Below are 10,837 nucleotides of genomic sequence, written 5' to 3'. Positions count from 1 at the left end.
AACAGACACTGTTCTTCACGTGACCACTATCATGTGACTAAAAAAAGGTGGGGCTTAAGTTGTTTCAGGAAGGCATGTGATGTTGTGACTGTTTCATCTTTGTTAGTAAAACAACAATATTGATTTTTGATTCACTGGAATTTACCATAATGTTGCACATGTATCCGGTGCAAAACGGTTGACATGTTTCGTCTGGAAATCGTGCAGAATTGGCCTGCTTAGTGATTCAATAAGGAGATTTAATTGACACTATGTCGAATGCATTGGTTCTCTTTCTTGTTTTGGCAATATGTCACATCGGAGAGTCCAAGAAAAGAAATGTCCTTCTAATAATCGGTGAGTGATGACAGAGTATTTGCCCTCTCGATTGACCAACTGTGAATAAATGGAGTGATTGAAACGAAATGCAAATTCAGGCTGATAATCAGGCTATCTGGCACCTGGATGAAAGTTGTCTTCATTCAGGATGTATGTTACACCAGTGGTTCTCAAACCTTTTCTGGTCAAGGACCCCCAAATTGACACTTATCAGCCCGCGGACCCTCATTTGAAAAGACATGCCAGGGACCCCCATGGTGAGATAAGATGTGTATGGCTCTAGCAGTGATTCTCAACCATCTTAATTTCAGGGACCCCCAGTTTGACATGCATTTAGGCTACGGAACCCCATTTAATGGCATTTCTATCTCTGAGACCCCAATTTAAAATCCATGTTGTGTAAAAATGGAAACAGTGTCCATTTGTACACTCTCAGTTATTTGTCATTTCCTAACTATCATTTAGCTGAGGGCCCCCTGGAACTCCCTCAAGGACCCCAGGGGTCCCCGAAGCCCACTTTGAGAGTGTTACACTACACATCACATGCAACGACGTCTAAAAGCAATATGATACTGACATGCACTATAATGAATGCACTGCATGTGATACAGTACCTCTTTTAATTACAACATGCTCCAACAAAACATGCTGCTTCTCAGGCTTTTTGTGCTCATCTTGTTTTCCATTCTTAACTGAGAATTCTCTTCTTTTTGCTCCCTGAGCTGCAAACGTGGAAGGCCTGCATAAGAGTTTCACCTTGTGACTATAACGTTGAATAAAGTTGATTGATTGACATGCACACCTTGTTGTAACCTTTGTGACTGTGTCTCCCCTCCTACAGCGGATGATGCAGGTTTTGAGACGGAGGTGTATAACAACTCTGTGGTCCACACACCTCACCTGCGCTCCTTAGCACAGCGCAGTGTGGTGTTCCAGAACGCTTTCACCTCCGTCAGCAGCTGCTCCCCAAGCCGCTCCGCCATCCTCACTGGCCTGCCACAGGTAGGTAGCGCACACACACCATCACTCAGGTAGCACACACTCATCCGTCCCTCATCCACTAAATCAGAGGTTCTCAACCTTTTCAGGCCGCAACCCCCAAAATAATCATATAGGCCTAGAATTATTGAATGCTTTAACCAGTGAAAAATTGCAGATATACAAGCTGCGAGCTTGTAGATCTGCTATTTTTTTTTTAAAGTCGTGAAAATGTGTGCAAATCTTTGAATATATGTATTTTCAAAGCGAACGTTTGTAACTCATATTTTGCTTCTGGGTGGTCCCTAGATAGAATAGAACTAGATATTTTGAGATGCGGGTCCGTGGACAAATACATATAATTTTGGGGGTCCTTCACATGAAAAGGTTTGAGAACCACTGACATAGTAGTCTCTCAAGAACAGACTAACTGAGCTCTAGTTAAGTGAAAAAGGACCTTTACTTTGACGATGGCTATAGCCAGATTGCTGACATAGAAACATAGGTTTTTCAAAAAAATCTTAGAAGGATTCAAAAGACACTTATAGAATCGGGTCAAAATTCTAATTTTCACGATTTTTCAAAAATAGCAGATCTACAAGCTCGCGCTTGTATATCTGCTATTTTTCAATAGTTAAAGCATAAAATAATGATACACAATAATGTGTACCCGTTCTAAATGGGTTAACTGGCACTGGGGACCCCCCACCCTGACAAGCACTAAGAGTTGAGGCATTACATTTTGTATAACACAGTTCTATAACCTTAGGCACGGGTGCCAACATTGGCACAGGGATGGGTGATCACTCGCACACTGGCAGAAGTGTGAGAGGATGTTTATTTTAAAATCAAATATTTTTTTAAACATGGTCAATTTACAGCAAATTACGTCCTGCACATAATTCTACATTCATTAAAACTCTGAACTCTGACTGGGGAGGGCGTCGGGGAGAGGTGGATTATTGCTCGTTACAACAATGTCCTGGCAATCAAATTATGTCAGAATTCTTCATGGCGTGTCATTAAAATGTATGTTGACATGGCACACTGACTATCTAGAACAGTGTTTCCCAACTTTTTTTCAGGGGACCCATTTTTTTAAGATGAAATTCCAGGCTCTATCTATCTATCTATCAATCTATCTATCTTGTAATACATCTTTCTTTGAGACTTTTAAACTTTATGTTGGTTTGTTTACTGTTGAGTGAGAAAACAATGTTGCACATTAATGCACAATAATTTGGGGACCCTCCTGGGGTTCCCGACCCACAGGTTGAGAACCACTGCACTAAATCAGTAGATTTCTTTACCCCTTATTCTCTCTTTGGGACACAGTTACACAGTTTCTTTATGTGTCCCCAGCATCAGAATGGGATGTACGGACTGCATCAGGGGGTCCACCACTTCAACTCATTTGACGGAGTACAAAGTCTGCCTCTACTCCTCAGCCAAGCCAACATACATACAGGTAAAGGATCAACCGTATAAGGAGAGCAACAAAACCACATTGTTGTTTGTGCTTTTAATGTGCTTCCCCTACACCAGGGATGCCCAAAAGGTAGATCGTGATCTACCAGTAGATCACAAAGGCTGTGCAGGTAGGCCATATAACATGCCCCTAATATAAAGGGAAATAATTATAAACTAAAATCACAAAACCCCTCATTTTGGCATCTGTCACTTGAATTAAGGTGACTTGACTTGCTTGTCAGCTCCCTTCACTGCTTCTAAAGTAGGCAACCCCCCACAATGCAATGCTTTGGTTTCAAGTCAGTAGCATTACAAAGAACCCAAAAACCTATCACTTCCATTTCCCATTTCAAGTGGGTTTGTATCACTTCCATTTCCCATTTCAAGCGTGTTTGTATCACTTCTATTTCCCATTTCAAGCGTGTTTGTATCACTTCCATTTCCCATTTCAAGTGCGTTTGTCTTATATGTAACGCCAGTGCCGCTGCTATTCCAAAGCCCCCCCAGGTAATTTTTTTGGGGTGGGTAGATCATGTTGAGCTGGTCATTTTAAAAGTAGCTCTCCAGTCAAAAAAGTGTTGGCACCCCTGCCCTACACTGTTCCAAAGCAGGTGTGAAAAGAAGACTTTATCCGAGTGTGACAGGAGTGTCAATATGTCAAAAGTTGTTATTTTTGTTGCCATTACATTATAGTTTGCATTGTGTGCAGTTTGAATGGTGGGTGGGGTATTGGGACACAGGTCTGCATTCATTTGACCTCGTCACAAGGACAAGCGGTATAGCTGTGTAAATCCCATCATTAATGACTTCAATGTGCTTCGTATTACTATGAAGATTCATTGCCTACGTGGTAGACTTCAGGGGTGATGGACTACAAAGAAAAGGGGGCAACTGTAGCTTGTCAGTGCACACTGACCGTGCGGGGTGTGCACCTGCCCTGAGTCTGGTTCGTGACTGTCATGTCTTGCGTGTCTATTTCCACCACCTCTCTACCCCTCTCCTTTCTCACAACACAGTCCTGTGTAATGAAGTAGCATTTGTCAAATACACTTTGATAGAAATGTAATGCACATCTAAAATGTCATAGCCCCAAAGAGTAATAACCCTTTATGCTGGAAGAATCTGTCTTGTTCTGGTTCATTGATTAATCTTTGGTCATGCTACTCTCGCTCCATTTTGTTTGTCTGACTCCTTCTGTGTATCATATACAGGTATAATTGGGAAGAAACATGTTGGTCCAGGACCGGTCTACCCTTTTGACTTTGCCTACACAGAGGAGAACAACTCTGTCCTCCAGGTGGGGCGAAACATCACCCGCATCAAACTATTGGTCCGCAAGTTCTTCCAGACCCACAGAGCGGAAACCTCAGAGGGAAGGAGAAAGGGAAAAGAAAGTAATAATATAAAAAGGCAGGAAAGAGGAGAGGAAGAGAGACCATTCTTCCTATACGTAGCATTCCACGACACCCACCGGTGTGGGCATTCCCAGCCCCAGTATGGAGCCTTCTGTGAGAAATTTGGGAATGGTGAAATGGGAATGGGAAGAATTCCTGACTGGACTCCAGAATACTACTCTCCAGAGCAGGTTATGGTCAGTCCCAAAATTGGTTCTATCTTACAGAAGTAGTAAGTTATCCATATACAGTACAGTATGTATGATGTTCGGCCTGCCTTGCCAGTTTTAATATGCGATTTATTTGATCAAAAGATGTACATTCATCACTCACAAACACTTGTATAATTCTGATTACTGTCTCTACCATGACGATTGTTTCAATGATTACTGTCTACCATGTCTGTTTCCTCGTCCCTCCCATTTGTTTTTGCGAGAGCTGGCGAGAACATCTGGAAACTCAGATCATCCCTACTGTTCGTAAATATCAGTCAGTCAGACAGTAGCATGTGTTCATTCAGGTCTTGTCTCCTCTGTTCTTGTGTTCCTCAGGTGCCCCACTTTGTACCCGACACGCCTACATCACGAGCTGACCTGGTAGCTCAGTATACCACTGTTAGTCGGCTGGACCAGGGTATGTGACACACACACACACACACACACACACACACACACACACACACACACACACACACACACACACACACACACACACACACACACACACACACACACACACACACACACACACACACACACCAGCGTCTTCACTTCCCACATTCACACACCAACGGTGGCAACTGGCAACCTAACACCATTGGAGGCAATGTGACGTTCAGTGTCTTGCCCAAGGACACCTGCTCTAGAGTCACAGCATCCCATCATAAGGATTTATAATAAATAAAAACTGTGGTATAATCACTACTATACTGTGAGATATTGGCTCTGGTGTGCTAGCAACATCAGCAGTGACAATATATCACTGTATAGCTCATACACCCCTTGTGTATTTTGGTAAGAAACCCTATCCCTGCAACAATAAACAAGACATCAAACTAAACAGAGCTTGTTTTTCCATCTCTCCCACCATGTCTTCACTGGAAGGCATCGGCTTGGTTCTTCAGGAGCTGAGGGATGCTGGTTATGAGAACGACACGTTGGTCATCTACAGCTCGGATAATGGAATCCCTTTTCCTAATGGCAGAACCAACTTGTACCATTCCGGTACAGCAGAGCCTATGCTGGTCTCATCTCCTGAGCACAGGGAGCGCTGGGGAGAAAGCAGCCAGGCCTACGTCAGCCTACTGGGTGAGACATGGAGTGGCTGCAGGAAACATAATGTTGACAGTACAATTAATAACAATATACATTTTATCTGCATTGCAACCAAGGTTTAAAATGTGCTTTACAATCAACAAAGGCAAAAATTATGAAATATTTGAAAATAAAATGACAATACAGCAGCAAACATATCATTATATTCTGACAGTTGTGCCTCCTAATTTTCCTCACTTTTTATACCAATTTACTTTCAATTTAACCACTTTCTTAGAATTATTTGACAAGTTTGATAAAATGATTATCGATCCAATCAACCTCTTTAAATGTGTGACCACTGTGTCATTTTACCTATTTGGTCGAATTATATTCTCTCTACAAACAACAACATCTTTTCAATTCAAAGTGGGGGTGAAATGACCTCTGTGAAAGAGGACCAGTTGTATGGTGCGAAGATGAGTTTGACCTAACTGTTTTAGTAAATGTTTTATTCAACGGTACTAAAGAAGGCAGGAAGTGTCTTTTGACAAAGTAAAATGAAAAGGGAAGGGAAAGGGTTACTGACAGGAATTTATTTTACTGTTGCTCGAAATTGTAAATAAAGGCCAAAAAGGCAGATATAAATGTGTTAGTAGTAAATGTGTGGAGATGTGTGTGTTATGGTCTTGTGACTGTGTCAGTCTTTATGTTAATCAATGACAAGATCAGCATGATTTATCAAAGCACTAACATAGCCACAAGGGGGAGACTTCATACTGCTATGTCTGGAGTACATGAACCATATGGCAGGAAAAGGATGATTAGAAAACAAACTTTGAAAAGTTGAATAATTCCTCTCCCTCTTTCCCTGTTGTTTGCGTTGTCCTTTTTTTTCCCTCCTCAGACATCACCCCAACCATTCTGGACTGGTTCTCTGTTCCCTACCCTTCCTATCGGCTCCTTGGGAGCCACACGGACCCAGTCCATCTGACTGGTCGCTCCTTGCTGCCTGCCCTGGTATCTGAGCCCAGCACCTGGCACACCGTCTACGCCAGCCAGTCTCTCCATGAGGTCTGTGGGGCTCACTATAGGCCTAGACCAGTGTTTCTCAACCACTGTGCCTGGGGACCTTTGGTGTGCCCCTGAGAAGGGTCAAGTGTGCCCCTTGAAACTGCTTGAAAGCCAGTATTGCGGTGCGAGGCGTTGTGTGTTGTGCGACAGACTTGTATGATGCCTTGCGACAGCCTTGTATGATGAAGCAGGGCTTTGCTTTGCGAAGAAACGTACACATTTGAAACTTGGAGATACAAGGTTTCTTCCCGACAGTGACGATATTTACACCCCCGTATTATGTTGGTGTGCCCATGGATTTTTAGGACATAAAAAGTGTGCAAATGCAGAAAAAAAGATTGAGAAACACTGCACTATAGGCCTAGACAGGAAGGAGTAGTGTCATCAGTCTACTGCATGGTGCTGTACTAAAGGTCAAATTACATTGGACTACAATGGAAACAAGACCCCTGGACCTTTTGTGTTATCATTTTAGCCTTAACCAGATATTTTTTATTTTTATTTGTTCATTATTATTGCAGCCCGAGAATCTGTATAGAATCATGTAGTGTGTGATGTCCCTAAGATTATCTGATAAAACAATCTTGTAAGATATGAATGAATCCTGTAGTGTTGCTACCAGATTTCAAAATAATTTAAGATTGGAAAAGTCCTGTAGTGTAAAGCCAGCTTTAATGTCTGAAAAATATACAGGGCATTATATAGTTTAGTTGTATTGCTATATGGTGAGTTGCTGATGTCCAAGCTCATTTCTGGTCATAATTGCACAAACAGTAATGTATGTAATACAAGTCCAGATAGTGCTGACATTTATTTCATTTCCATTTACAGGTGACCATGTACTACCCAATCCGCTCTGTCCACCAGGGGGCATACTACCTACTGCACAACATGAACTATCGCATGCCTTTCCCCATCGACCAGGACCTTTATGTGTCGCCCACCTTCCAGGACCTGCTGAACCGCACTCATTTGGGACAGCCGACATACTGGTTCAAAACCCTGGAGCAGTACTACTACCGTGACCGCTGGGAGCTCTATGACACCAGGTCTGACAGAAATACACACTCGCTTTTGACATTGTTTTCATAGTCGTTTTCTCTTTCATGTCGGCACTTTACCCATTTAGGCCTAGAATTATTGAATGCTTTAACCAGTGAAAATGTTAGCTTGTAGATCTGCTATTTTTGAAAAAGTCGTGAAAATGTGTGCAAATCTTTGAATATTATGTATTTTCAAAGCGAACGTTTGTAACTAAAATTTTGCTTCTGGGTGGTCCCTGGAGCTAAATATTTTGAGATGCGGGTCCGTGGCCAAATACATATCATTTTGGGGGTCCTTCACATGAAAAGGTTTGAGAACCACTGACTTAGTAGTCTCTCAAGAACAGACTAACTGAGCTCCAGTTGAAGTGAAAAGGACCTTTTCTTTGAACGATGGCTAGACAGATTGCTGACATAGAAACATAGGTTTTTCAAAAAACCTTAGAAGGATTCAAAAGACACTTATAGAATCGGGTCAAAATTCTATTTTTCACGATTTAAAAAAATAGCAGATCTACAAGCTCGCAGCGCGGCACTCGGTGCCGCGCTGTGAGCTTGTATATCTGCTATTTTTCAATAGTTAGAGCATAAAATAATGATACACAAAATGTGTACCCGTTCTAAATGGGTTAACATCATAAACTAATGGGGAACATATAAGAGGATAGATACTAGAGGAGGACTGGATGTGTTGGTTGTCCAGAAATATCTATACATCCACAAATCAATCACTGCATCTTAGATTCTTTCTGTCACTCTATCCGTATCCCTTTTTTGCTCCTTATATATAGAGATCTATCCTTATTGTCTGTCTGTCTGTCTGTCTGTCTGTCTGTCTGTCTGTCTGTCTGTCTGTCGGTCTGTCGGTCTGTCGGTCTGTCGGTCTGTCGGTCGGTCGGTCGGTCGTCTGTCTGTGTCCTTTTATGCCCGCATATGAAGAGAGGTTTTTCCCTTTGGTTTGTAGTCCTCTTCAAATAATCACAAAATGTATGTACACACCAATGCAGGGCTGACCCCGAGGAAAGGAGAAACCTGGCGTTAGACCCATCCTACACCAGTGTTCTGGAAAGCCTGAGGCAGGGCCTGCAGAAGTGGCAGTGGGAGACTGGAGACCCCTGGGTCTGTGGACCAGACTATGTCCTGGAAGACAAGCTGGAGCCACGCTGCAGGCCGCTCTACAATGGACTCTGATGAGCACTGTAGACCGATACACCACCCATCTACTGTATAGTATCTATATGATCTGCAGACACAACGGCTGTATGTGTGCTGGGAATGTCTGGGCCATCGTGATCAGTGTAGGCCAGTTTTCTATTGCGGTAGACTGTGGTTTGTGCTGATCTGGAGATATGACTACCATTGTTAGTTTAGTATATGGAAGACAAATTCACACACCCATCTGAAATGTACTAGAAATTGTTGGTAAAAAATAAATCCATGGGCCTGGTGTACACATTGTTGTATTTATGATATGCTATAGGCATGTGGTTTTGCTTTCCAAGAATAAGCAAAATACTGTTTTCTACTTACAAGAATCCCTACATCTCTATGGCTAATCTTTATGTTACTACTTAATTTGATCTTTTATGTCAGTTGTCATCTTAATCGTTTTCAATACATTAAGAGGTACATTTACGGTAGTCCAGGCCTCCACATAAATATAATTGCGACCGTCAGGTCGCAGTTTAGTATCAAAACCTCCACCGTCCGTCCGTCCGTCGGTCACACGTCACACCTTTGCCCTGCTCATATCTCCGCATCAGTATGACATCACACTGCTTGGTGTGTGCCGTCAGGGTCATTTGTGTACGGTGTGATGTCATACTGATGTCAGCAGTGTGATGTCATACTGATGTCAGCAGCTATGTCTCTATATATGGAGTTATATGTTGTTCGTGTCCAAATATGGGGCTTGTGAGGTCAGACTTAGTGAGATTCGTCGGTTATCTCCATATATGGAGGGAGAACCAGCTTATGAGCCGATGAGTTGTGTCAGAGTCAAGATCCTGCTTGCATCTAATCTGTCGGTAGATAATGCCGGTCTTATATAAGGGTCATTTGTGTACGGTGTGATGTCATACTGATGTCAGCAGTGTGATGTCATACTGATGTCAGCAGCTATGTCTCTATATATGGAGTTATATGTTGTTCGTGTCCAAATATGGGGCTTGTGAGGTCAGACTTAGTGAGATTTGTCGGTTATCTCCATATATGGAGTGATGTGTTGGTTATCTCCATATCTGGAGATTCAACCTTCAACGATTTTGACATCTTGTTACTAATCTGTCGGTAGATAATGCCGGTCTTATATAAGGGTCATTTGTGTACGGTGTGATGTCATACTGATGTCAGCAGTGTGACAGGATCTCCCGATTAGGGAGTCTTACTGGTCATATCTCATGGAAAGGAAATACGATCAGAAATGATTCAACTACTCATTGGTATTTTCAGGTACTAATGTAAATGCCCCCTGGTCCTCTTTTTTGCATCCCCTCAATGAGGAAAACCAATAAGGTAGATCAGTGGCGTCAGTTCAGAAAAAGCTAAGGTATGGCAACATGACTGGTGTCTTGCACGCGCGCCTTCGTGCGCGTGCAAGACACCAGTCATGTTGCCATACCTTAGCAACAGGCATGATACATTTATTTTAAAAAGTACATTCTATTTTTCCCCCGTTTCTATGGTTTGTTCAAGTGCAGCTAAACTTGGCAGGAAATAGTAAACGTGCCACAATTAACAATAATGCATTGCACCTGTGCAGCTGACCTGCAGAACCTGGGAATATACCATTTTGTCAAGATGGGGAAAATAAAAGTGTGGAGAATATAATTATAATAGCCTACCTTGTTAAAGTGACCATTTTGTTAAATTTTGCATTTGTAGTTATTTTACTGTAATTTAACAACATAATAACCAGAACAGATAGACAAAGAGACATTCATGGATTTATATTTAAAAGTAACTTTTATTCTCCCCCCTGGACCATGTATGGCAGCTGCATACCCCTGCCATACCCAATTGACGCCCCTGAGGTAGATGCCAGTGACTTGTGGCAAGTCAGTATGGCAATGGCAGCATAGTAACAATGTTTTATTGACTTTTTGTCTTGAACATTTCCTATGTGTTCATGTTAGCATATTATTACATATATTATGTCATTGTAATATATTGTATAATGGGTTTAATAAATCCAATTCTTTAGCTCTTTTTAAGTACCATATGCATTTCTTCTGTAAAGACCATCAGTGAAGGTTGTTTTATATTTTTGAATAAAATAAAATAAATTGTGCCACGAGTTGTGAGCTTT

General features: G+C 42.0%; 1 protein-coding gene across 1 annotated transcript; it reads left to right on the top strand.

Moving 5' to 3' along the window:
* Positions 1–81: 81 nt before the first annotated feature.
* On the top strand, positions 82–10,067 carry sgsh (N-sulfoglucosamine sulfohydrolase (sulfamidase)). Its single transcript, XM_080721276.1, has 9 exons — positions 82–336; positions 1,160–1,320; positions 2,659–2,764; positions 3,978–4,357; positions 4,712–4,793; positions 5,264–5,467; positions 6,321–6,487; positions 7,319–7,536; positions 8,538–10,067. Exons 1-9 carry the CDS (start codon positions 252–254, stop codon positions 8,719–8,721), a joined length of 1,587 nt encoding a protein of 528 aa, XP_080577402.1. The 5' UTR covers positions 82–251; the 3' UTR covers positions 8,722–10,067.
* Positions 10,068–10,837: the final 770 nt, after the last annotated feature.

Source organism: Nannobrachium achirus, assembly GCF_963921795.1.
Source record: "Nannobrachium achirus genome assembly, chromosome: 3".
Classification (NCBI taxonomy): domain Eukaryota; kingdom Metazoa; phylum Chordata; class Actinopteri; order Myctophiformes; family Myctophidae; genus Nannobrachium; species Nannobrachium achirus.
The sequence above is the reverse complement of the archived record's forward strand: the minus strand, read 5'-3'. Positions and strand labels throughout refer to the sequence as shown.

Excerpts from the sequence above, each read along its gene's own strand:
- sgsh (XM_080721276.1), top strand. The coding sequence starts at position 252 with ATGTCGAATGCATTGGTTCTCTTTCTTGTTTTGGCAATATGTCACATC. Across the intron at positions 1,321-2,658 it reads TCCTCACTGGCCTGCCACAG|CATCAGAATGGGATGTACGG; the intron begins GTAGGTAGCGCA and ends ATGTGTCCCCAG. Across the intron at positions 4,794-5,263 it reads TGTTAGTCGGCTGGACCAGG|GCATCGGCTTGGTTCTTCAG; the intron begins GTATGTGACACA and ends CTTCACTGGAAG.